This window comes from Lemur catta, chromosome 1 (assembly GCF_020740605.2).
Source record: "Lemur catta isolate mLemCat1 chromosome 1, mLemCat1.pri, whole genome shotgun sequence".
Lineage (NCBI taxonomy): Eukaryota > Metazoa > Chordata > Mammalia > Primates > Lemuridae > Lemur > Lemur catta.
In genome coordinates this window covers 964,301-987,390 of record NC_059128.1, presented here as the reverse complement: position 1 = coordinate 987,390, position 23,090 = coordinate 964,301, and the positions used below count along the sequence as shown (strand labels likewise).

The 23,090-nt window shown below is 64.6% G+C and overlaps 2 protein-coding genes across 2 annotated transcripts; both read left to right on the top strand.

Moving 5' to 3' along the window:
- Positions 1-5,735: 5,735 nt before the first annotated feature.
- CRIP1 (cysteine rich protein 1) lies at positions 5,736-7,266 on the top strand. The gene is made up of 5 exons (XM_045559176.1): positions 5,736-5,844; positions 6,649-6,743; positions 6,828-6,885; positions 6,959-7,005; positions 7,148-7,266. The coding sequence occupies exons 1-4, from the start codon at positions 5,805-5,807 to the stop codon at positions 6,997-6,999; spliced, it is 234 nt and encodes a 77-aa protein (XP_045415132.1). The 5' UTR covers positions 5,736-5,804; the 3' UTR covers positions 7,000-7,005; positions 7,148-7,266.
- Positions 7,267-9,509: 2,243 nt separating this feature from the next.
- Positions 9,510-18,190, top strand: TEDC1 (tubulin epsilon and delta complex 1). Its single transcript, XM_045559109.1, has 8 exons — positions 9,510-9,735; positions 9,834-9,912; positions 10,378-10,580; positions 10,841-10,996; positions 12,181-12,279; positions 13,640-13,726; positions 14,138-14,317; positions 15,559-18,190. The coding sequence occupies exons 1-8, from the start codon at positions 9,586-9,588 to the stop codon at positions 15,886-15,888; spliced, it is 1,284 nt and encodes a 427-aa protein (XP_045415065.1). The 5' UTR covers positions 9,510-9,585; the 3' UTR covers positions 15,889-18,190.
- The last annotated feature ends 4,900 nt before the right edge of the window (positions 18,191-23,090 follow it).

The following is a 23,090-nucleotide window of genomic DNA, read 5'->3' as shown; positions in this document are numbered from 1 at the left end:
TGGCCAGCCGAGCCGGGCACCCAGTGTGGGTGGCAGCGTCTCCTGTCACCGGGCCTGCGGCCAGAATGTGCAGGGCCTGAGGTGGGGGCAGCGGTCCCGGGCAGGTGGGGGTGTCCACTGCCCCCCAGGCAGAGGGAGGTCCAGGCAGGTGGGTGACTCCTGCTCAGAGGAGGGGCTGGGACGGTCCCTTCTCACCCCCTCTCCTGCCAACGCTTCCTGGTGGGGGGTCGTTTGGTGAGAACTCAGACCTCTCCACCCCCCCTGCATCCCGCCCTCGCCGCGGCTCCCAGGGTCGCATGGGAAATTCCTGCTCCCTGCCGTGGGGGCTGTGAGGGCACAGCTGGGCCCCTCCCTCGGGAGCCTCCAGTGGAAACTATGTCTCGAGGAGACATGGTGGGCGGTGTGCCCTTCCCCAAAACCTAGGCCAGGGTGGGCTGCGGTGGGGAGGCCTTTTTGTGCATGAGGAGGCCCCACCTGGGCGGGCTGGGGGACGAGGCGGGCAGGGGTCTCCGAGGGGGAGATCAGGCACTGGCAGGGGCCCCACCCCAGGTCTGGCAGGGTAGGACCCGCCCATCTCCCGCAGGCGTTGGAGGATGAGGCGCTGCCTGCCTGTTTGTTTCCAAGGCGTTGTCATGGAAGCCGGGCGGTTGCCACTACTGTTTGTGTCAGCGTTGCCGCTGGGCAGCGCCAGTGGGGGTGGCCGGGTGCCATGGCACTGCCAGCACACCCTCGGTGGCACCAGCTGCAGGAAGCTACCCCTCTGCCTCCAGCCACGTGCTTCCTCGGGTGCCCACAGGACTGATGCCCCTCAAGATGGAGTGAAGCAGGAATGGCACCTTTGTCCCCGGCCCTGGGCCTTCCCCATCCCTCCCTGGGAGGCTGCTCTGGCCTCAGCCTCCACCCTCCTGCCCTCTGAGCCACGCCCAGCCCTGCGGTGGCCCTGAAATGCCACCTCACCCCCTCACTCCCCCTTCAGATCCGCTGGGCACCCAGTCCAGGGACCCACAGGCCGCTGAGACCCAGCGCCAGCTCCATGCTTGCACCCTGAGCCACTCTGCAGGCCGAGCTCTGCACTGGGGGCCCCTTCTGCATCCTGCTCCCTGCCCCCACCCTGTTGGCCAGTCTCCCTGCACCTCCTGGCCAGGTCCCCCCTCGGCCACCCCCCACCTCTGACCGGGGCTGGGGGGGACTTGCTGTGTCCCTGGCCAGGCGTCTCTGTGGGGCCGGCTCGGCCTGCGGCTCCCTGTGTCCCCACCTCTCCGAGTCCGAGACCCTCTGACCCATGTCCCAGACCCCCAGGACCCCAGCACCCTCCCTCTGAGCCCTGCCCAGCGTCCCCTGGGCCAGTGACCTCCAGCATCGGCCCTGGGTGCCCCCTTTCGGAGCCCACCCCGTTCTGGCTAGATTCCCTGCGCCTCTACAGGACTGGGGGCATGACTCCCTCCTGCTCCTGGGTCCAGCTCACTTCACTGGCCAGTGTCCCCCCGCTCTGGGCTGTTGAGGGCTGGGCACAGGCCAGGACTAGCCCAGAACGGCAGGGGTGGGCGGCACTTTTTCCCAGGGCCTGGATGGTGGGGGTTCAGGGTCCAGCCTCAAGGGAGGGGAGGGAGGGCAGGGGCACCCTATCCGGCCAGACCAGGGACCCCAGGCAGGGGTGCACCCGTGTTGGGGGCAGGGTTGGCTGAAGGAGCCCCGCCCTCCACACTCCCTTCTCTCCTTGGCCAGGCTACTTCCGGGAGCGTGTGATCCGCCAGCAGCCCTCCCACCTGGGCAGGGGCGAGGCCGGGGGATGGGAGAAGGCGGTCTGGGGGGCTGAATGCCTCAGGGCTGCCCTGGGGCCAGACCTCAGGCCAGACAGGGGGTCCCAGGAGGCCAGCTGCTGAAAATAGACCCTGGGAACTCAGATGTGAGTGTCGTGACTCAGCCAGGCAGAGGGGAGGGCCCGGGAGGAGTGGACGCTGGGGACGCCTGAGCTGGGCGTGGCCGGGGCCCAGCGGGTTTTTCTTGGAGAGTGTGTTGGCAGCGCAGGGCACCTGGGTGCAGGGAGCACGGGACAGGCCCAGCTGGCCTGCGCCATCCTCACACCTGTCTGCACCCTCAGCCTGTGCACGCTGAGGAAGGCCCAGAGGGCTCCAAGGATGAGGTGCCCAGACGCCCCCAGGAGGAGCAGAACTTTCCTGGTGAGGGCGGGTGGCGGGATTCCTCGGCGGTCAGCAAGGCCCATCCTGCCTCTCGAGTTAGTCAGGCTCCTGGGGTCCGCGCTTGGCCGCAGGGGGCGCATCGGCATCTCCAGGCCTCCCCTGGGCAAAGCAGGGCAGGCTGAGGGCACAGGGGTGGCGGGCGCCTAGGGTGCCCTCACGCTGTCTGGGACAGGGCGGAACGTTCTGGGCACAGAGGCCGCCTGGGGCAGCAGCTGGGGAGCTCAGTGTCCTGTCCTGACCCGCACTCTGTCCTCTGTCTGTTCACACTACAAAGGCCACCAGCACCCCCGCAGAGGGGGGAGGGGTGGAGGGGCCAGGGGAGCTGATGGAAGCAAGAGCCCTTGCACCTGGTGGCACGGGGTCTGCCCTACCTGGCCCCCAGCCCAGCCTCGGACGGGGCGGGCGTCGCTGGGTGGGGCAGCCTGGACTGAGTCTGGGTGGAGGAGGAGCTGATGAGGGGTCCCTGCCCCCACAGGCAGGATGGGTGGGGAGCGCAGGAGACAGCCAGCTTGAGGGGCACGTCAGTCTGAGGCTGGAATTTTGGGAGGGTTCCAGGGATTCTGTGTGTGTGTGTGTGTCTTGCACATGTGTCCGTATGTCTGTGTGCCCTGAGTGTGTGCATCTGAGTTGAGTTTCTGGAAAAGTTGTGTGTACCAACACAGAGGGCCCAGCCCCGCGTCCAAGGCATCCTCCCGCTCCCTCCCCGTGACCATGGCAACAGGAAATAACAGCAGGCAAGGCCAGGAAGGGACTCACCACTCTGGTTTTCAAGGGGGGGCTCCCTGCTGGGCAGGGTAGGTTGGAGTCCAGTGTGTGGGGGCAGGGGCCACCCCTGGGGTGGCGGATGGAGGGGAGGGCTGGCACTGGGTCATTGCCCGGATGGACACACACACACAGGTATGCCTGTGGGCACACCCCTTGCACCCTGGGGCACCACCTGCTGTGCAGGGTGCCGCACAGCCTCTGCACGGTACACACCCCAGGCGGCGGCTGTCCCATCCTCAGCGAACAGCACGGTGGCATGTGCTGTGTGTGTGGCCTGGCCGCAGAACCTGCAGCAACAGAGACCCCCCACCTCCCTGAGACTGTCCCCCGCCCCCAGCTCTCCACATCAACAGCATCTTTGCTGGGCCACTTCTCCCTCCCACTTCCGGGCCTGCTGCCTGGCACCTCGTCCCCCGTTCTGCTCATGTCTGCCCTGTGGGCTGGAGAGCCGCAGGATGAGAGAGAAGAGCCAGAGGGGGAGACAGGATGTGCCCTCCCCACCCGGAGACACAGACTCTGCCAGGGGCAGAAGTGCAAGCAGCTGGGCAGAGGGAGAGGCAGGTCCCCAGGGCCAGGGATGAGGGAAGTCAGGCCCCGCCTTCCTGTTCCCCGCCAGTCTGGCCCAGACCAAGGAGTGGAGACTCCTAGAATTTAATTTATGGAGAGGGGTGGCCTGGTGGCCCCAATTCCAGAAACCACACCGCGGAGCCCCTGTGCTGGGCAGGGAGGGCAGGCGGGCCCAGACCTGAGAATGGGCTTTAAGGCCTACCAGGCTGGAAACTGGGGGTGCGAGGTTGCAGGGCTGGAGTGCACCCCTTTTGTGGAAGCCCCACCGCTCAACGGTTTCAGAACTGGGGGGAAAGGTTCCAGGGGGACCCTGCAGAATGTCATCACAGACCCAGGACTTGCAGAGCCCCAGTGGGTAGAACCGTGGCCTCAAGGAGGGAGTTCTGGGGAGGAAGGCGGTGCCTGGAGAGAGGTGGGGGTGCAGGGTGTGTGTGGCCTTGGGCTGGACGTGTGGCCTCTGTGCCAAACACAAGAGCCTCAGTCACCCTCCACACCTGGAGCTCCTGCCTTCACCCCCAGCTGGGACCTAGTCCGGACAGTAGTTTGGGGCAGGGGTCTTGAGCTGGAGGACCCCATGGCTTCCCTTCCTCGTCTCTGTGGCAGGCCTCTTCAGGGAAGGTGAGGTTGGGGTCACAGGTGCAGTCGGGGCTGCATGCCCGCTGGGGATGGGGGTTGGGGGCTCCTGGGGACACCCCCCCAAGGAGGGTGTCCAGCACCCGCCACGGGGATGATAACTGGGCAGGCCCAGAGATGACGTTTTGTTTTTTTAGATGGGTGTGTACAGGGGAGATGAGGACGCTGGTTACAGGGTAGCTGGAGGGAGGGTGGACAGGGAGGCCATGAGCTGGGAGCAGGGGCTGGGGCAGAGACAGGGAGCGAGAGCTGTCCGGGCTGACAGGACCAGGGGCACAGGAGGGTGGGCAGGGCCTGGCTAAGGGAGAGGGGTGGCCTGGTGGCCCCGACTCCAGGAATCACACCGCGGAGCCCCTGTGCCGGGCAGGGAGGGCAGGCGGGCCCAGACCTGAGAGTGGGCTTCAAGGCTTACCAGGCTGGAAGCTGGGGGTGCGAGGTTGCAGGGCTGGAGTGCACCCCTGCTGCGGAAGCCCCACCGCTGAGGGGTTTCGGAACTGGGGGGAAAGGCTCCAGGGGGACCCTGCAGAATGTCATCACAGACCCAGGACTTGCAGAGCCCCAGTGGGCAGAACCGTGGTCTCAAGGAGGGAGTCGGGGAGGAAGGCGGTGAGGAACTCCAGGCTGCCGCGCGTGAAGGGGCGACCCCGCAGCCCTCCCGAATCTCCTGGCGGAGCGGGGTCGGACCGTCCCCGCCTGGCACCAGGGAGGCCCGGGGCCAGCCTCCACCTCACCTGGGCGGCGGCGGACTCGGACGGCTCCAGAGACGCCCCCCCCGAGATAAGGACCCCTCCCCGGGCCGGGCCAAGGCAGGTCGGAGATGGCCTGGGCGTGGCCGCACCGCGCCCTCGCCCTCGCCCCGCCCGATCTGTCCCCAAGTTTAGGTCCCCTGGCTTGGAGGCTGCTCTTCCGAATTCCCCGGGGACGTTCCCGCTGCGGTCCGATGGACTTTCCAGGGAGCGGAGGGGGTGGGGGGACGTCCCACGGGAGTGAGAGGGCTGGGGAGGGCGGGCCTCCTGGCCGCGCGCGGGCTGGAAGTCCGCAGTGGGGTTCCTCGGGAGGGGGTCTACCAGACGAGTGTCCCCAACCCTCTATCTTGGGGAGGGGAGGGTCAAAGTGTGTGCGCATGCTAATTTGCATCTATTTGCATTTTAGAGGCGTCCCGGCCTGTCCCCGGTTTCAGCAGATCTAGGGGCTCAGGCAGGTGCCCACGGGATGGGGCTGGGGAGGCAGTGCCCCTTCCTGCTCCCGGGGAGCCCCTCGGCCCGGCCGGACCCCGCAGGCTTCAGAGCCCTGGGAGACGGGCGGGGCTTGAACTCGCCGCCGGAGCACGGCCCCCTTAGACAGTCCCGCGAATATCCTGCGCCCCCGTGGCCTCCCTGTCTTCAGCCAGGCCTGGGCCCCGGGCCCCGCCTGAAGGCAGAGGTGGAGCAGATGACCTTTCTCGGCGGGATGGCCCGATCTGATGTCCCCAGGGTCCAAGTCCCGGATTCCGGGGCGGGGCGTGGGGGCGGGGTCCCAAAGGGGCGGGGTCCCGGGGCCCCTGAAAGACTCCGACCCGGCGCGACCCACCCAGTCTCGCGCCAACAACCTCTTCCGCCCAGACGCAGCCGCAGCCGCAGCCCCGGACCCGGCGCCGCCATGCCCAAGTGCCCCAAGTGCGACAAGGAGGTGTACTTCGGTGAGCGCGCCCACCTCCGGCCCACGCCCTGCCCGACGCCCCCACGCGGGCCCTCGCGGAAGCACGGCGAGGGGCGACGGGGCTGGGGCCGCTCAGGTGGACCCAGGGCGCTGGGGGACCCCTGGGCGCCGCGTGGAACAGAACTTCAGTCTTGCTCGCGGGTGCCGGGGTGTGAGGGGAGACCCCCTGCGTGGGGGCGTCCCGCTATCCTGCCAATTCTCCGTGGTCCGCTGTCTCTGTCTCTGAGTCTCCCCGTCTCTCCGTGTCCAGTCCAGGACTCCCCGTTTCTGGGTCCCGCCGTCTCTCGTGCCTCCCCTCGGGCGCGCCCTGGGCGGGGACCCCGCGGGGTGGGAAGGAACTCGGAGCTGGGGCCGCCCCTCCCAACGCTAAGTGGAAACAGACGCGGAAACCGACGCCCGCGGCACGATTCGGGGCGCCCGCCTCCCGGCCCGCGCGCGCCCGGGGTTCCACCCCTGGGAGGGAGGGGAAGCACCCTTCCGCCCCGGGCGCCCGTAGGCTCCACCCCAGGCACCCGGGCAGAGGCCAGAAGGCTTAGCCCGGGCGGCCTGGCCCCGCTGACCCGCTCCCCCGACCTCTGGCCCCGGACGCCCCACCCAGCCCTCAGGGCCAAGGCCCAGCGACCTCTGTCGTTTATTCGGCTGGGTTGACCTGAGGGGCCTGGAGGTGCCCCCTCACCCCATGGAGCACAGGGGCAGGCTGAGAGCTTAGGGTGTATGCCAGCGGTGAGCGTACCCTGTGTCCCCAGAGCAGTGTCTCATGGGGAGCCTGTCTGTACCTCTGCAGCTGAGCGGGTGACCTCTCTGGGCAAGGACTGGCATCGGCCCTGCCTGAAGTGTGAGAAATGTGGGAAGACGCTCACCTCCGGGGGTCACGCTGAGGTGAGTGGGGGCCCGGGGAGTGTGGCGGGGGAGTGTGGCGGGGCACGGTGGTGGCCACACCCCTCACGCCTTTTCTCTCTGCAGCATGAAGGCAAGCCCTACTGCAACCACCCTTGCTACTCTGCCATGTTCGGACCCAAAGGTATGCTCCCCGTCCCCCCCCCTACAGGCACATCCCCCCCCACCTGTTGACTGTTTTCTCTCTTTCTCTGCAGGCTTTGGGCGGGGTGGAGCTGAGAGTCACACTTTCAAGTAAACCCAGGTATAACCCCCCAGTCCTGCCCAGCCCATCTGCCCTCCGGGTGGGGACAGAGGGACGGCCCCACCCACAGAGAGGTCCGACTGCTCCTTGGGCAGGAGGGAGCAGGTGGATGGTGCCCTCACCTCTGTCTCTCCCTGCACAGGCTGTGGAGACCTCGTCCCCACCTGCTGGGCCACTCTTCAGGCAGATGCCAGGCCTCAGCCCAGACGCCCAGGGCCCCCTTGTACCCACGGTACCTTCAATAAACCTACACTTGGAAGAGCCCTGTGTGTGTGTGTCTTTGTGTGTGTGTGTGGTGTGCACACGTGCGTGCATGCGTGCCAAGAAGTACCTGAGGGGGCTGCAGTTCAGGGGTGGGGGTTGGATCTGGCCCAGGCCCTGCCCAGGCGCCTGCTCTTCCTGCTTTGGCAGGCGCTGCTGCCCACTGCCCTCCTGGAGGGCCTTTCTGGGTACCTCACAGGCCAGAGTCCCAACCGCAGGGCGAGAGCCCAGGCCACCCTGGACATCTGGTGCCATCCCTAGAGCTCGGAGCCCACCTCTGCACCTCCCAGGCCCACAGAGATGCCCCTGAGCCCTCCTGGTGGTTCTGGGATGGTATGAGGGGAGGTTCTGCAGGCCGGGCCACAGGGTCAGCGGGACCTTCGGGCCTGGAGTGGGTGGGGCTGGGGGGGAGGGTGAATCAGCTGCAGCTCCTGCCGGTTCCCTTTCTGAGCAGAGCAGCTTTCGGGGGTTGTGGTGGGGAGTCCCTGCCTTCTCCCTTCCCACTTCCTGCCGCACCACCCGAGGCGGTTCTGGTTTCTGCAGGCCTTGGTGGCCGCTCAGATTCTGACCCAGAAGCCACCACCCCATGTCCTTGTTTGCCCCTCACCCTAGGCCTTCCTCCCCGACACTGGCCACCTCACAGGTGAAGGCCACCCCTCCCAGGACCCTACTGACCTCAAGAGCCCAGAGGGGCCCTCTCTGCCCTGCCTTAGGGCTTTGGTGGGGTGGTGCAGGCATGAGCTGGGCAGACTGTCAAGGGCGGCCTGTAGGGTGGGGTGTGTGTGTGATTGGGTGATTCCTGGAATTCCAAGAGGTGGGAGACAGGGATTTTCCTGATGGATGGGATGGGGTGGGGGAGGACAGAGCAGAGGATTCTGCAGTGAGGCCTCAGTGGCCTGTGGGGCTGGGAGGACTGAGGGCTTTGAGACTCCGGTCCACCTTGAGCCCCGGGAGGGGCAGCGCTGAGCTAAGCAGCAGAGGTGCCCCCAGCCTTGTCCTCGTGGCCCGGGCCCCGGAGTAGCTCACAGTCCAGGCTGGGCGCAGACCGGAGCAGAGGCCTGCAGGAAGAGTGGAGGGCAGCTGGGCCTGGGAGGGGGGGGCGCCACAGGCCGAAGGTCCAGCAGCTGCGAAGGCCCTCAGAGGGGAAGGGCTCCCTGGGTTCAAGGAACCCCAGGGATTGGGAACCAGCGTGGGCAGGGCGAGGAATGTGGTCTTTATCCTGAGGGCTGCAGGGCCTAGGAAGGGTGTCCTGGCAGGGTGGCCAGAGAGGCCGCTGGGCTGCTTTGTGGAGAGGGGAAGCCGGTGGGGGTCCCCGCCCGCGCTGGTGGGGGCCAGGAGTGCGCCAAGGAGGTGAGTGGGCCTGGGCGGTGCCCCGAGACGGGCGGCCAGGGGAGGCCGGTGGGCGGGCGAGGTGGGGACTGCGCGGGGCGGGAACACGTCCCTCGCGGGACGAGTCCTCGCCGTCCCATCGCGGTGTCTCTCCCTCCTCCGCGTCCCCGCCCGCTCGACCCTCCGTGACGTCCGCAGCGCGTGGGCTGGAACTGGCCGCGGCGAAGTCCGCTGCGGCTGCCCCGGTGGCGTCTAAGATCCCGGGCGGGCGCCGGCGCGGGCGCGGCGCCGCGTGGCTCCAGAGCCTCCCGCCCGCACTGAGTGCCTCGTGCCCGCCTGTCGCCTGCCGTGTCTGCGCTCCCTGGAAGTGCGGCCGCGGGGGCTCTTCAGCGCCGGCCCTCAGGGACCCGGACGGGGCCTGGGGCGGGGCCAGCCCACCGCAGGCGCTCGGAGGCCGCAGACGCGCGTACATGGCGGGAGCCGTCGGGGTGCGGCGGGGTCCGGGCGCCCCCTGGCGGCTCTTCGGGGAGGCCACGCGGAGGGGCCAAGGTCGCCCGCTCGGCTGGGTGGGGCCCGGCGACACCGCCCTCCGCGGCCAGGGAGCGCCCCCAGGCGCATGCGCCTCTGCAGTGCCCGCCCGACGGTTGCTAGGTTGCCAGTGGCGTGAGGCGCTGATTGGTGGGGTTTGGGCGAGGTGGGGTGTCAGGTGTTGCGCGGACTGCGGGGAGCTGTCAACACCGATGGCCCCGCCTGGCGCCCGGAAGTGCCTCTGTACAGGACAGAGCAAACTGTACTCAAGCTCCAGGGGCATCACTCATTGGGCCAGGGCCATGCGGCGCCATGATTGGTCGCTGGGCTCTGCCGGCGCGGTGATTGGTCGCTGGGCTCTGCCGGCGCGGTGATTGGTCGCTGGGCCGGGCTGGCGCCGTGATTGGTTGCTGGGCCCGGCCGGCGGCAGCGCGCGGTCCGAGGGAAGCTGGTGCCGGCTGGATGGGGAGGCGGCGGCGGCTGCTGGTGGACGCGGCGGCCGAGGCCGGGGCTGGGGCCCTACCCAAGGTCATCGCCGCACTGAGTCGGTCTCTGCCCGCCGGGCCGAGCCCCGAGATCTTCCGCCGCGCCAAGTTCGATCGTCCAGAGGCGGTGAGGCTCGCGCGGCGGGCGGCCGGCAGGGTGGGGCCCAGGGCGGACGCAGGGAGGCGGGCTGGCGCGGCTGACCGCCTGTTTTTAATTTTCCGCAGGCCCCTGCGCTCTGGCAGCTCCTTTTCCGCTTGCTCTCACCGCGGTCCGTAGGCGGAGCTTCGGCCCCGCTCGGCCTGGGTAAGCCCCGCCCCTCGGGTCACTGGCGCCGCCCACTTATGTAAAGTCCCGCCCCTGTAATTCCCGCTCTCCCTGGCAAGCCCTGCCCCTGGTGGGCTCTGGCCCGCCCATGCCTGCAATGCCCTGCTCGGGCAAGCCCCGCCCACAAGGCTCTGCCCCCGCCACCCAGGCATCAGTGGCTCCGCCTGCCCTCCCCGGCAAGCCCCGCCCACCCAGGCAGCGCTGGCTCCGCCCCTCCTGTAAAAGCTCTGCTACTGGTTAGGCCCTGGCCCCGCCCAGCCACATAAGCCCCACCTCCAGGCTGGCCCTTGGTCTCTGCCTGTTTGGTCTGAGACTCAGACCTCCCCCCTCATTGTCCCCTCTGAGCCAGGCCTCTGCCTGGGGGTCCTGGGAGGTCTCTGAAGGAGTCCAGGTGGTATCACCTCCAGGTGGGTGGCCCCCCTGACTGGTGGTCTTCTACCCCAGAAGCCCAGGCCTGCTTGGTGAAGTCCGCGCTGCGCTCCCAGGGCTATCCGAGGCAGGTGCTGGCACAACTCCCCGAGGACGGCTCCTGGGGCAGCCGGGAGCTGCTGCTGGCCCTGTCCTGGCTCCTGGCCCGAGGACCTGTGCTCGAGCGGCTGCTGGCCCAGGCCCACGTGCAGCTGGGTGACGAGATGCCTGTGTGTGAGGTGGGTGCGGGTGGGGGGCGGTGCCCAGTCCTGGCTGGACGCCAGGGTGCCCCCATGGTCTTCAGTCCTGGGGCCAGAGCGAGGGCAGGCCTGGGCCAGCCCCCTCCGTGTCTCCTGCTCTGACCCTCAGGACAGTCCTGTGAGGGGGATGCCCGCTGCCCGGCTGAGGACATGGAGGGTGCCTCCACTGCCCTCTGCCCCAGCCCCTCCAGGGCATGGTGGGGTGTGGGAGCAGGGCCTGACCCTCAGCCCCTCTCCAGTGTGAGGCCGTGGCCAGCACTGGTCCCCTGGCACCCCACATGGACGCAGAGGGCCCTGTGGACATCCGCTGTGTGCAGTGGCTGATGGGAAGGCTGTGGTTCCGGTGGCGATGCCTGACCGCCAGTCAGCAGGAGCAGTGCGCCCTCCTGAGCAAGGTGGGTCCAGCACGTGGCTTTCCACCCAGGGCCCGTAACCCCGAGCCACAGGCTGCCAGCTGCCCTTCCCTGCAGCCTGTCTGCTGGGTCTGGCACGGCTGGGTCCCAGGCTGTTGGCTGGATGTGAGCCTTCCCAGGCCTGGCTGGGGCTGGTGGGGCCTAGGTGCTGCCCTGGGTGGCCTGGAGCCCCTGCCGCGGCTCCTGGTGGTCCAGGTGGGGCCCAGGGCAGGATGGAGTTGAACAGTGCTGGGGCAGGGAGCCAGTGGGCGGCAGCATCGTGGCCCCACTGGCAGGGCAGAAGCTGGGTGTCAGAGAGCTCACAGGTTGGCCTCATTCCCTGAAGTAATGGGCGGCCTCGAGACCGTGTCACCAAGCAATGGGATGGCTCTGTGGCATGGCGGAGCTGCTACCTTCTGGGCACCCCCTCCTCCCACCACATTCTGGGTGTGGGTGGAGTTGGGTGGTGGCAGCTCCTACAGGGGCCTCGGAGAGCCAGGGTCTCCAGGGTCAGCTGCAGGGTCACAGGTGCCCGGTGGTGTGCTCAGTGTGAGGTCAGGGCTGCCAAGTGCTGGGTGGTGGCAGCAGCAGTGCAGGGCTCCTTGGTGCTGAGCCTCCCAGCCCCCTGGCCCTCTTGCAGAAGGTCTGTCACTCAGCCAGTCTTTCCTGGGGCCACTCACGCCATCTTGCCCAGCCTTGGCTCCAGCCACTCCCCTGTGCGGGCATGCCCACCTGTGAACCTGTGTGTCGCCTTCCAGCCTCACCTCTCTGTGGGGCCCTCCCTCTCCCCCTTGACTGAGAAAGTCACTGCGTCCCCACCGTTGGCCTTGCTGGGCCACTGTGCCTGTCCAGAGGCTGTTCCTCCTGCCACCTGGGCCGCTGAGGGCAGGACTGCACTTGGGGAGCTTGGCACTGGGCAGGCAGGGGGGTGGGCAGGGGTGCCCGCTCCAGTCCTCTTGCTACCTGGGGAGTTGGGTGAAGTGGGGAGGCCGTGGTGAGGTGGCCTGGGGCCCTTCCGTCTGCAGGGAGCCCCCAGCCTCGCTGACAGCCTCCTGAGCCCCACCCTGCCCCGCCGCGGCCTCTCCGAGCCCTGTTTCCTTGTCTGTAAGGCGGGCAAAGGCCGACCTCACCGGGCTGGGGGAGGTGCCTGTCCCCCCTCAGCCTGGGGTCTGCACTGCCTGCTTCAGATCCACTTGTATACGCGTGGCTGCCATAGTGACCAGCGTCTGGGCCACCTGTCTGTTGCTGAAACGGAGATGCTCAGGGACCCAGAGGGCGGCCGGCAGGTGAGGGCCACGCCTGGTGGGGAGGGGCCTGCGGGGAGGACGGGGCAGTTGACTGGCTTTGAGCTGTGGGTGTCTCTGGGTGTCTGCCAAGCTCAGCGTCATTGCTGGGGGTTGGGGGTGTGACAGGTGTGTCCTCTGGGCCTCTCCTGGCCCCATGGACAGTCCACCCCTCCAGGATTCCAGACTGGCTGTTGTGTGTGCATGTCCTCTGTGGCTAGGCACGGACAGGGTCCCAGGGACACAGGTCTTGGGGCCAGGCTGGCAGCTGGCTGAGGCGGGAACCGCTGGAATTAAGGAACACCGATCTAGGTCTGAGCTGACGGTGTTGGTGCCTCGAGCCCATGCAGGTGTCACCCAGTGTGGTGGGGGTCCCTGGGGTGGGAGGGGCTGGCCCAGCACACAGCTCATGCTGGGCACAGGGCTGGCTGTCACGTGCAGGCGGGGCTCTGGACCGTTTGAGTAGTAGCTGGCACTGCCCAGGCCTAGACATGTCTGGCGGGGTGGGAGGCCTGGGGCCCAGGGCTGGTGGGACCCCTCCTCCCAGGCCCAGCCCCACTCTCTGCCTCTTCTGTCCCTGGCCCCAGAGACTTGGCTCCTCCACCTTGTCCCAGGGCAGGTGGGACCAGGGGACCCAGGGGTCAGAGGCAGATGGCCTGGCTCCCGGTCCCCACTGTCTCTGTCATCGCCGGGGCTTCCTGCCACGGCCAGTCTGGCAGCAGACTGCAGCTCTGGAGCCTCGTGCCCCTGGGGGTTTGCGTGCCTGTTGTGGGCTCCTGGTGCCCACTGTGGCCTGCCTGGCCCTGGTGCCAGCTGGGCCTGCATCCCCGGCTTCCGCCTGCCTGGCCCCCGCCCAGCAGGGCCTGCGCTTGGCCTTGGAGGTGCTGAGGCAGCATTTGTGTGTCCCCAGCTGCCCTTGTCCCTGTTTTAGAGGTGACTCAGCGAGGCCCAGGCTCCTAGCCCCTGGGTTGGACAGAGCAGAGGCTGCCCTGGCTCCAGCCTGCTCCTGCCTGGGACCCTCTGTGGGACCACCCTCTGGTGTGGTGGGGCCTGGGGTGGCGAGGCTCGTATCCCTTGGGGGCCGGCATGTGTTGGTGCTGCAGGACTACGGACGGTGGTGGCCTGCGGCCATGGGTCGGCTTCCTTCCAGGGTGGTGGAGGGGGAGTTGGCCAAGGCCTGGATCTGGCCTACCCAAGGGGCCTGCACTCCTGGGCCAGGTCCCAGAAGCTTCCGGAATGATGTGTGGCTGGTGTGTGAGCAGCCAGGTGTGCAGCCGGGTGCCTGCGCAGCCTCCCGGGTTACTGCTGCAGCTGCAGCCTTCTGTCTGCATCCCCCTGTGCCCCCGGGCGCTTTGCCTTGCAGCTGCTGCGGAGGCTGGAGCGCGAGAACGCGGGCCTGGAGGCCGCTCTGCAGTGGCGGCGGGGTGAGCTGGTCTTCTGGCGGTGGATGGTAAGGAAGCCGTTGCCCGCCCCCCTGCTCCCCTTCTCGCAGACCACAGCAGCCCCGCGGTGCGCCACGGCCTTTCCATTCCCCAGACTGGGAGGGGACGCCACCCCCCCAGGCCCCCGCAGCGAAGCCAACTTTGTGCCCAGGCCTGGCAGCTCCGAGTCTGGGGCTTCTTCTAGGACGTCCTGCTGTGTTCTGGGGCGGCCCACCGTTGCTGGCCCTGCTCTGGCCTAGACTTGCCGGGGGTCTGCAGGCTTTCAGAGTGGGGTCTTTGTGTCTCCCCGGGTGCTGCTCCTGCTGGGGAAATGGGAGCTGTCCGGCCCCCGTGGGGCTCAGGAGGCCACCCCTGCCCCGGGCCTCTGCGCTCTGCCCTGCGCTGGATGTGCACCCTCTCACTTCGGTCTCTCTCTGCAGGACACGGTCCTGGGAGCCTGCCCCCCAGAGGCCCCAGCTGCGGCCGCACAGCCCGCCTTTCTGCCCAGGATCCCTGAGCGTGGGCCTGGCCAGGGGGAGCTGGTGGCACGGGAGCTGCGGGCGCTGCAGGAGGAGCTGTGCGAGGCCACGGAGCGCAGGCGGGCGGCCTGGGAGGCCCGGGTGAGCCGCTCAGAGCACCAAACACGGCCCCTGGGGGGGGGTGCTGAACGCCAGGAACAGCCAGCAACATAGTGAGGGGAGGTGCATGGCACAGGGTCCCTGCTGCCCCTGTAGCGGCTACTCGATGTCCCCAGACCACCTGGTGAAAGTCTGTTGGTCTCCCAAGGCTCCTTTGACGACCAGGGAGGCAGCCAGCGCCCGCACGTCGGCTGCACGTCACCTAGGCGCTGGCAGCCACCCTCCACGCCATGCCTGGGGACTGCGAGTGGGCATGTGGGTCCCCAGCCCCAAACACTGTGCCGTCTCTGGCCTGAGCGGGGCCCTGGCTGTGAACACGGGGCCGCACTTGCTGCATCTGTTTTCTTTTTGTGCCGCATTTTAACGTACATTGCAGAAATGGTCTCCGCTCTCCAAGGAGCAAGGGTGTTTCCCACCTGCCTGTAGCACGTCACCCTGATTGTGGAGATAACTGCCCCCCCATCCCCAGTGGATGTCCCCTGTGTCCCCACTGTCTGCAGCCGAGCTGGGGCGCCCCGCCCTCCCCAGCAGGAGGGGACGCTGTGCCATGTGCGGAGCCTCCTTGCACCTGTCTGGCTCAGGGCCCTGAGGGCAGAGCCGGTTCGGCAGGACGCCAGGGGCTCTGGGTGCTTCCCCAGGGACAGCCGGGGCGCAGCCGCTTTGTACTCCGGTGGTGTGGGCTGGGCCCTGAAGACCCTGTGGTGTTGCCCCCACCCCAGCAGGCCAGCTGCCCACAGGGTCTCTGGGACAGGGACTGCCCTCAGGGCCAGAGGCAGCAGTGGCAGGCGGCTCCCTTGGCCGCACCAGCGTCCCCTTGGTCAGCCCCCACCCGTGGTCGCTGCTCCTGGCGGGCAGTGGGAAGGGGGAAGCTGGTTCAGCAGAGTGGTGGGTGGTGGGGAATGGGCCGAGCCCCGGAGGGGTGGCTGGGGTTGGAGCGGGTGTCCTGAGGGGTGGAGGCTGGGGACCTGCCCCTGTAGGGCTTCAGGGAGGCAGGCTGCCCAGCTGCCCCTGGCTTAGGAGTCAGGTGCTCAGCCGGGCTGATGCAGAGCCCAGGATGGGGGTCCTTTGGGGCTGGCTCTGAGGCTGGCCCACTCTTTCTGGGGGTCGGTCTCCAGGGGCCTGTCTCTGGGCCCAGGGAGTGCTCAGGGGGCTGAGGCAGCATCCTGGGGCATGCAACTGCCTTTGGTTTACGAGCTGTCAGGTTTTCTGTTGTCTCTGTGCAGGTGGGAGGCCAGGGCCGGGGGCCACAGTGGAGCTCTGCTCGGCAGGCCTTGCAGAAGGCTGTGGACCAGGAGCTGGCAGCCCTGCAGTGGGCCTGGGAGCAAGACAGGGGCCCAGCCCGGCCCCATGGGCCCCACCGGCTGGTGAGACGTGAGGATGAGGCACCCGGGGGCCAGGACCTGCGGGCAGCCGAGGTGATCCGGGTGCTGAGGAGTCAGGAGGCCCGCCTGGAGGCGGCGCTACGTCAACTGCAGGGACAATGTCGGCAGGAGCTGGCCAGGCTGGCAGGAGCCCTGCCTGGCCTCATCTGGATCCTGCCGCCCGGACGCTGAGCACTGGCAGGCACACCCTCCCTGTGGGGACCTGCCTTGGCCTGGCTGGTCCTGGAGGAATAGATTCTAGGGCCTAGAGACAGCGCCGACTCGAAGCCCCAGGCCACGTGCTTGCCCCAGGGCTAGGGCTGTTCGACTGTGGCTGGAGCCCAGGCTCTGGGACAGCAGTACTGGGCGGGCGGGGCTGGTCCCCCAGGAGGTCATCACGGGTCTGATGGCCGTGCCCACTCAGTCTGGGGGGCCCTCAGGTGAATTGCAGAGCCTCCTGTGGGGGCAGATGTGCCTTCCCTGTGCCACCCTGTCCAGTTCTGCCGAGCTGGGAGGAGACCCTGGGGTGGGGGGGGCAGGCAAGGTGAGTGTGAGAGGACCCTGGGGGGCCGCAGGCCCTGGACGGTCCCCTGTGCCCCTCCTGCCCCGGGCTGTGGATGTGCCTGGTGTGTGTGCGTGGAAGGCTGCCGACCAGAGCCCTGGGAGCGCTGCTCCTCCTGGGGCCCCATGAGTGAGCGGAGGCCACAGCCTGGACAGAGGGGCTTTGTTCCAGCGGCTGCTCAGCGGGCCCAGCTCGGCCCTGACAAAGAGACATCTGTGTGCATGGCGGAAGGAGGCTTGGCCTCACTGTGCCACCCGCCCCCACCGGTGGGCACAGGCTGCCCCTCGGTCCAGCCCTGCCCCCTCACCACGGCTGTCAGACCCCGACCCGACGCTGGGTGGGTGATGGGGCCTGCTGGGCCCCTCCAGCCTCCTGCCAGCTCAGGACTGAGGCCATGTCCGGCCCCTGGGCACTCTGGGCCCCTCTGCCGGAACATTCTCTTGGGGGCTTGTCCTGCCTCCCTGGGGTGTGTGGTGGAGCAACAGCTCACACCTGGGGCAGCAGCTCCGGTGTCTGCCAGTCCAGGCCCCGGTCCCTGGGGGTGGGACCATCCCAGCCGCAGGGCCTCGGGAGCCCCAGCTGGACCAGACAGTGACTCGCAAGTCCTCCCTGGCGGGGCGCATCCCGGGCCCTCTCATGGGGCTGGACCCCCAAGTCACTGGGGCCTCCTGGTGCCACCGCACTGTAGCTCCTCCTCTCCAGGCCTCAAGGCTCCTGCTGGCTCCAGCTCTGGCCTGGGCACGTGGGCCTGTGGCCTCTGAAGGTCCCTCCCTGCTGTGCCCTCAGCCGTCCTTTCTTCTTTCTTTCTTTTTTTTTTTTTTTTGGGACAGAGTCTCCTGTTACTCTGTCACCCAGGCTGGGCTCGAGCTCCTGGGCTCAAGCGATCCTCTGTCCGTGGCCTTCCGAAGTGCCTGAGCTGCAGGTGCACGCCATGGCGCCCAGAGTCAGCGTCCTCTTGACCGCCAGACAGGACTCTCCTTGTGCTGCAGACAAGTCCGTGTAATGCTCGCTGCTTTCCGCAAACCGCAGCCGGCCCGCCTCTGCCTGGCCCTTGGGAACTTCGTGTTTAGAAACTCCAAGGCAGACTCAGTGTTCCGGAGCCGGCACGTCTCAGACTGATCTGTGCAGTCAGTGCAGCCCTAATCCAGACCGCAAGCGTGTGCCTGTGTGTACGAGCGCGCCCTGCTTCTGTGCAGGCATGGAGGGTCGGGCAGGCTGGGCCTTCTGCACGCTCGGCCCTGGACGGGCCCCCGTTCCTGACCTTGCCTCCTGCAGGTCGAGGGCCCGGCCCACCGGGTCAGGAGCAGGGTGGGCAGCAGGCCGAGCCTCCGCAGGCCCGGGGGGAGGCCACTCCAGGCCCGCCCAGCCTGGTGGCAGGGGCGCCCCAGCCTCCATCTTGGAGTGGGCATGGCAGCCGAGTCTTCGCGGCTGCCCTGTGACACTCGCCTCTCTCCCTCCTCCCGCTTTAGCAGCCCGTGGGATCCCACTGTCCCCCGAACCCGCCCTGTAACCTTCCTATCTTAAGGTCAGCAGCAGCCTTAGTCCCTTCTGCCACATGACGTGACACCAGGGCGAGACCCTGCCCACCACTCAAGACGCACAGGGCAGCCTGAGGCTCTGTGCACACGGGCTGGCCGCCGGCGGCTGCGGTGGTGCTGTGCCCTGGGCACGTAGAGTCAGTTCCCTGAGAAGGCACAAGCCCAAACCCACCCTTCCAGGAAACAGCAGAGGACACCAGGCTCAGTTAGGGGCGGCTTCCTGCGACCAAAGTGCGCTCCCTCTTAAGGAAAGTTTGATAAATGTGACTCCATCAAAACTAGAAACTTCTGTTGATTAAAAGGTGCCTTTAGGAAAAAATCTGGGCATGGTGGCACACACCTGTGGTCCCAGCACTTTGGGAGGCCAAGGCGGGAGGATTGCCTGAGGCCAGGAGTTGGAGACCAGCCTGAGCAACATAGCAACACCCCTTCTCTACAAAACATAAAAATAAAGAAATAGCCAGGTGTGGTGGGCACCTGTAGTCCTCTCTACTCGGGAGGCTGAGGCAGGAGGATCCCACGAGCCCAGAAGTTCGGAGCTGCAGCCAGCCACGATGACGCCACTGCACTCCAGCCAGGGCAACAGAGCAAGACCCTGTCTTAAAAAATAAATTAATTAATTAAATTTGAAAAGTGAAAAACAAGCCAGAGTGGGAGAATGTATTTGCAACATCTGTAACCGATAGTCGTCCTGAGGAAAGACGGGGACCTATCGTTTCATCGTCGTTATGAAAAAGACAGGCAGGCAGAGCAGGCGGGCAGGGTCAAAACGGCCACCTTCAGGTCACCAGGGAAACGTGGCCACGAGCAGGAGGCCCCATGGCACACTGGGTTGGGGAGGGCCCCGCTCTGCAGCGGCGGGTGGGTTTAAGCCCCACGCTGGAAGGCGCCCGGGCAGACGGGAGCGCTCCTGGCCCGCCCGGACTCGCGTGGGCCGGGGTGGGAAGCAGCGTGTCCGTGCGGCGGGGACTGGAAACCAGTGTCCCAGGGAGGGGTTAGGGTGGGGAAGGATTCTCAACACAAAGATTAGAATAGTTCTAAAGAAAGAAAGTTTATTTTACTTCTCAAAGGGTGAGAAGGGCAGGGCATGCAGAGAGAGGTGTCGGGTGGGGATAAAGGGTTTGGGGTTTTGTTGGGAGCAAAGAGAAAGAAAGAAGTGATGGCTGCCAGCGCAGAGGCTGTGCAGCTGCTGTGTCTGCTTTTTGTTGTTTCTTCCCTGTGAGGCCGAGGCCGGCTCGTCAGGGCCCCTGAACCGTGGTCTGGTGAGAGCGGGGCTGGGGCTCGCACCTGCCGCCCGCTCGGGGCCCTTTAAGGGTTTGCAAAGGACGCTTGGAGATCCGCAGCTGATCATCGTAAAGACAACGAGCTTCATTCACCGAACAAAGCAAAGGGCGGCTGTGCTGTGAGTTTATTCCTCTTACTTTCTGTTAGCTAGTTTATTAGTAAGGCCGTCCTTTCAGGGGGTCCCCGCAGAGGGCTCGGGGTTCTTCCTGGGGGCAGTGAGGTGTGTGGGGAGTGGGCTGAGAGCGGGCAGGGCCCAGCCTGGTCTTTTCTGCCCTCCTGAACGGGGCAGGCGTGCCGGCCGGCCGGCTGGGCGGCTCTCTTGGCCGTGGGCTGCTCTGAGACAGAGCTGGGCCTGCGGGCGGCGGCTGTGTGAACCCGGGACCTGAGGCTGGAGAAGGGCGCTGAGTACCACGGGCAGGGGGCAGTGGGTGGGGGCAGGCCCAGGGCCCCGCACAGTGCTAGGACGACGCAGGTCAGGATGGGGTCTGCAGGGGTCTTGGCCAAGCAAAGACAGTGCTTCAAGAGGAAGGACCCCACAGGTGTGCGGCTGCACAGGGCGAGGGCTGGGGGCGCTGAGCCGGCCTGGAGGAGGTGGGGCTGTGGCCTGGCGAGGGTCCCGCAGGGAGAGGGAGGAGAAGACCAGGCGCCGGGGCTCCGCCAGTTCTCTGGAAGTCTTGCCTGAACAGCAGCAAAGATTGGGGTGCCGGCTGGACGGGGTTTGGGGTGCAGCGTCCTCCACTTTGGGTCTGAGTGTTTGTTGTAGTAGGGACGGCCGGTCAGGCAGACTCAGGAATGGCTGCCGGGAAGGGACAAGCTCGCTCTATTCACAGATCCTGCACCTTCTCAGCGGCTCAGCAGCTTTTTCACGGCACCCCTGGTCAAAAGAAATACATGAGAGTTCTGTTCATTAGGCCCAAATGTCCAAAGTGTTTATGTCCTAACAACTTAGTAGCAGTTTGGAAAAAAAAAAACTGCACATAAATAGAAAAAGAAAATCCCCTTAATTTAGTTATTGAGTAACTATAGTTATTTACTAGTGGGATGTCTGGGTCTGTAGTCCCCGCACAGCTCCGCAGACCTCAGGCAGGCTGGACGCCGCCGCCCGCGAGTCCCGACCGCACCGATTCCCGCCGGGCGCCGGCTGTCAGTCAGCTGCCCAGACAGCTCCCTCCGACAGGAGCGGGCAGCCCAGCGTTGATGCTCTGAGCGCCCTTGCATTGTTCATGAGACACCTGACATGTCGGTATCCCCAGGTTTCTCTCAAAACTTTAAAATACCTTGCAGCACCCCTGAAGATTTGCTGGGCACCCTGGGGTGCCTCAGCACACAGTTTGGCCACTGCAGCCCCAACTCGTGTGGCCTTTGTGTCTGTCCGTTCTGTTTGTTTCCACTTAGTGTCGTGTTTTAAAGCCCCACCCTCTGAGCTCCGCGTGCAGCTATTCCCTGCTGCTAATCAGCGCGTAAGTCCCACGTGTCCGGTGCGGTCCACTTACCGTCTGCCTACCCATCGCCACGGGGGTGCACGGCCCCTCGGTTCTCTGCTGCCACAAGGGACCTGGCTCTCAGGAGGAGCTGAGGGGGCAGAGCCTGGAACGCACCCGCTCCCCGCGGGCCCTCGCTTGGCACTCTCCTGCTGCCACAGGTCTGCCAGCTGCACAGCTGGCGAGTGGTCTCTCCACGTAGTTTGTATTTCCCCGATTATTGAATCCGAGCATCTTTTCATGTGCTTGCTTAGTTTTTTGGATTTCCTCTTCTGTAAACTGCCGGGTCATACCCTTGATCCTTTTTCTTTCGGGATTGCCGTCTTTTTAAAATTGACTTGCAGGAACTCCTTGAAAATCCGAGATATGAAACCCTCGATGTTTTTACACATCATAAATATCTTCTCCCATTTTGTTACCTGGTTAAAATTTTGCCTGTGGTTTCTCAGAAATTTTTAATTTTGTTACAATCAAATTTTTGGCCTCTTGGTTTTCACTTTTGACGTTTTGTTGGAGACACGCGTCCCTCTCCCAGGTCACGTTCTCCCACGTTCCCTCCTGTCGCGTGTGCCTTTAGCATCTGGGTGGCCAATCCATCCGCCTCACCGCTGCAGGTGGTGGTGCACACGGGTCCCCGCGCCGTGGTCGGTCACCGGCACCACCTGCCCTTCCTCACGGGCCGTGCCGTCACTTTGTCCACACTTGGCTCCTGTCCCTGCTGGGGTGGGTGTCTTGCACTGACCCCCTTCTGGCCCAGTGGCCTGTCCCTGCGCCAGTGCCACACTGCTTTTGTCACCGTGTGTACGCCCAGGGTTCAGCCAGAGGAGCAGAACCGCAGGGGTCACGTACTGCAGGGCTGTTGCCGCCGCTGGTGTAGGAGACGCTGTGATCCCTGCGGGTTCCTTCCGCCACCGTGCTCGTGCTCACTGACCCGCGTGGGCACCGCGGGCACCTTGCTCTCAATCCCACAGGGCCCGGGTCTAGTTGTCCGTGAAGTGCACTGAGAGCTGGATGCTTTTGCTGTGTAACTTCTTACCGAGTTACAAACTTTCTCCGTTCTCACTTTCCTAAAGGTTTTTTTTTAGAATTCTAAATATCAAATGCTTTGTCTTCATTAATTAAGACAGCCATATGATTTCTCCCTTATTGTAATGAGTTACATTAATTACAGTGATACATTTTCCCATGTTGAACTGTCCTTGCATTACCGGGATAAACTCTGTGTGATCGTGATGCTTTAGCTTTTTCATATCCAGTTGATGTCAGTTAGCCAAAATGTTATTTAGGATGGCCGTATCGGTGTTCAAAGTGAAATAGGTCTATCATTTTCTCTCCTTGTCCTATGCTTTTTTCTTTGTATTTCCCTTATTAGGGTTTGCAATGCAGATTACACCGGCCTCACTGCAGCCTTTGCAATCAATTTTCTGGAATAACTTGTTAAGACAGGAATTAACTGTTCCTGAAGAATTCATTAGAACCATCTAGACCTTGGAGTTGTTAGAAGAGGAGATTTTTGGTTATTATTTCTAATTCTTAAGAACTTACATGCTCAAGAACAAAATTCTCCATTTTAAATGCAGTTGTGGTATTTTATAGGAAAAATCTAAATAATGGCTCACTTCCCGGTCCCTTCGTGAATGCCCATGTGACAACTCCTCCCGCCTGTGTGGAGCCTTCCTGCCTGGTGGGCACGTCCCCCCCAGCCTGACCCTCTGCGTTTCCACGTACGGTTTACGGTCAGTTTGTCAAATATCAGGAGAACACTGTGGGATTGTATTTGGGATTATGTGGAATCTATAGATTAGGAAAAATTTATATCTTTATAATATTGATTTTTTTCTGACTTACAAACACATGTCTCCATTTATTTAGGTGTTTGGTAATGTTTTATAGTTTCTTGGAAGTAACATACTTCTTTTGTTAGATTTGTTTCTTGGTATTTGATCTTTTTGAAGTATTGTGAATAGTGTCTATATTTTTGCATTTAATTTTCTAACTCTGTTGAAAATTGTAGAAACACTATTGATTTCTACACATTGACCTGTATAAAAAATCTTGCTAAACTCACTTATTAATTCCAAATATTCATTTCTATATAAATATATTTTTTCAGACAGGGTCTCACTCTGTCACCTGGGCCAGAGTGTAGTGACATCATCACAGCTCACTGCAACCTCCAACTTTGGGGCTCAAACGATCCCCCTGCCTCAGCCTCTCGAGTAGCTGAGACTACAAAGATGAGCCACCACGCTCAGCTAATTTTTTCTATTTGTAGTAGAGATGGGGTCTCGCTCTTGCTCAGGCTGGTCTCACACCCCTGGCCTCAAGTGATCCTCCCGCCTCGGCCTCCCAGAGTGCTGGGACCACAGGCGTGCGCCACGCTGCCCAGCCTGTCTCATCCTTCTAGTGCACTGTTGGGTTCGAGTTGTTATTTCTGTCTAGGGTTTTGCCTCTCTGTTCTTGAAAGACGCTGGCCTGTCATTTCCATTTCTTGTTAAGTTGGCTTCAAAAAATGAGCTGGGGATGGAT

Bases quoted from the DNA above. Each gene is read 5' to 3' on its own strand.
- CRIP1 (XM_045559176.1), top strand. From the start codon at position 5,805: ATGCCCAAGTGCCCCAAGTGCGACAAGGAGGTGTACTTCG. The intron at 5,845-6,648 runs GTGAGCGCGCCC...GTACCTCTGCAG, and splicing joins CGACAAGGAGGTGTACTTCG to CTGAGCGGGTGACCTCTCTG. The intron at 6,744-6,827 runs GTGAGTGGGGGC...TTCTCTCTGCAG, and splicing joins CCTCCGGGGGTCACGCTGAG to CATGAAGGCAAGCCCTACTG.
- TEDC1 (XM_045559109.1), top strand. From the start codon at position 9,586: ATGGGGAGGCGGCGGCGGCTGCTGGTGGACGCGGCGGCCGAGGCCGGG. The intron at 10,997-12,180 runs GTGGGTCCAGCA...TGCCTGCTTCAG, and splicing joins AGTGCGCCCTCCTGAGCAAG to ATCCACTTGTATACGCGTGG. The intron at 12,280-13,639 runs GTGAGGGCCACG...TTTGCCTTGCAG, and splicing joins ACCCAGAGGGCGGCCGGCAG to CTGCTGCGGAGGCTGGAGCG.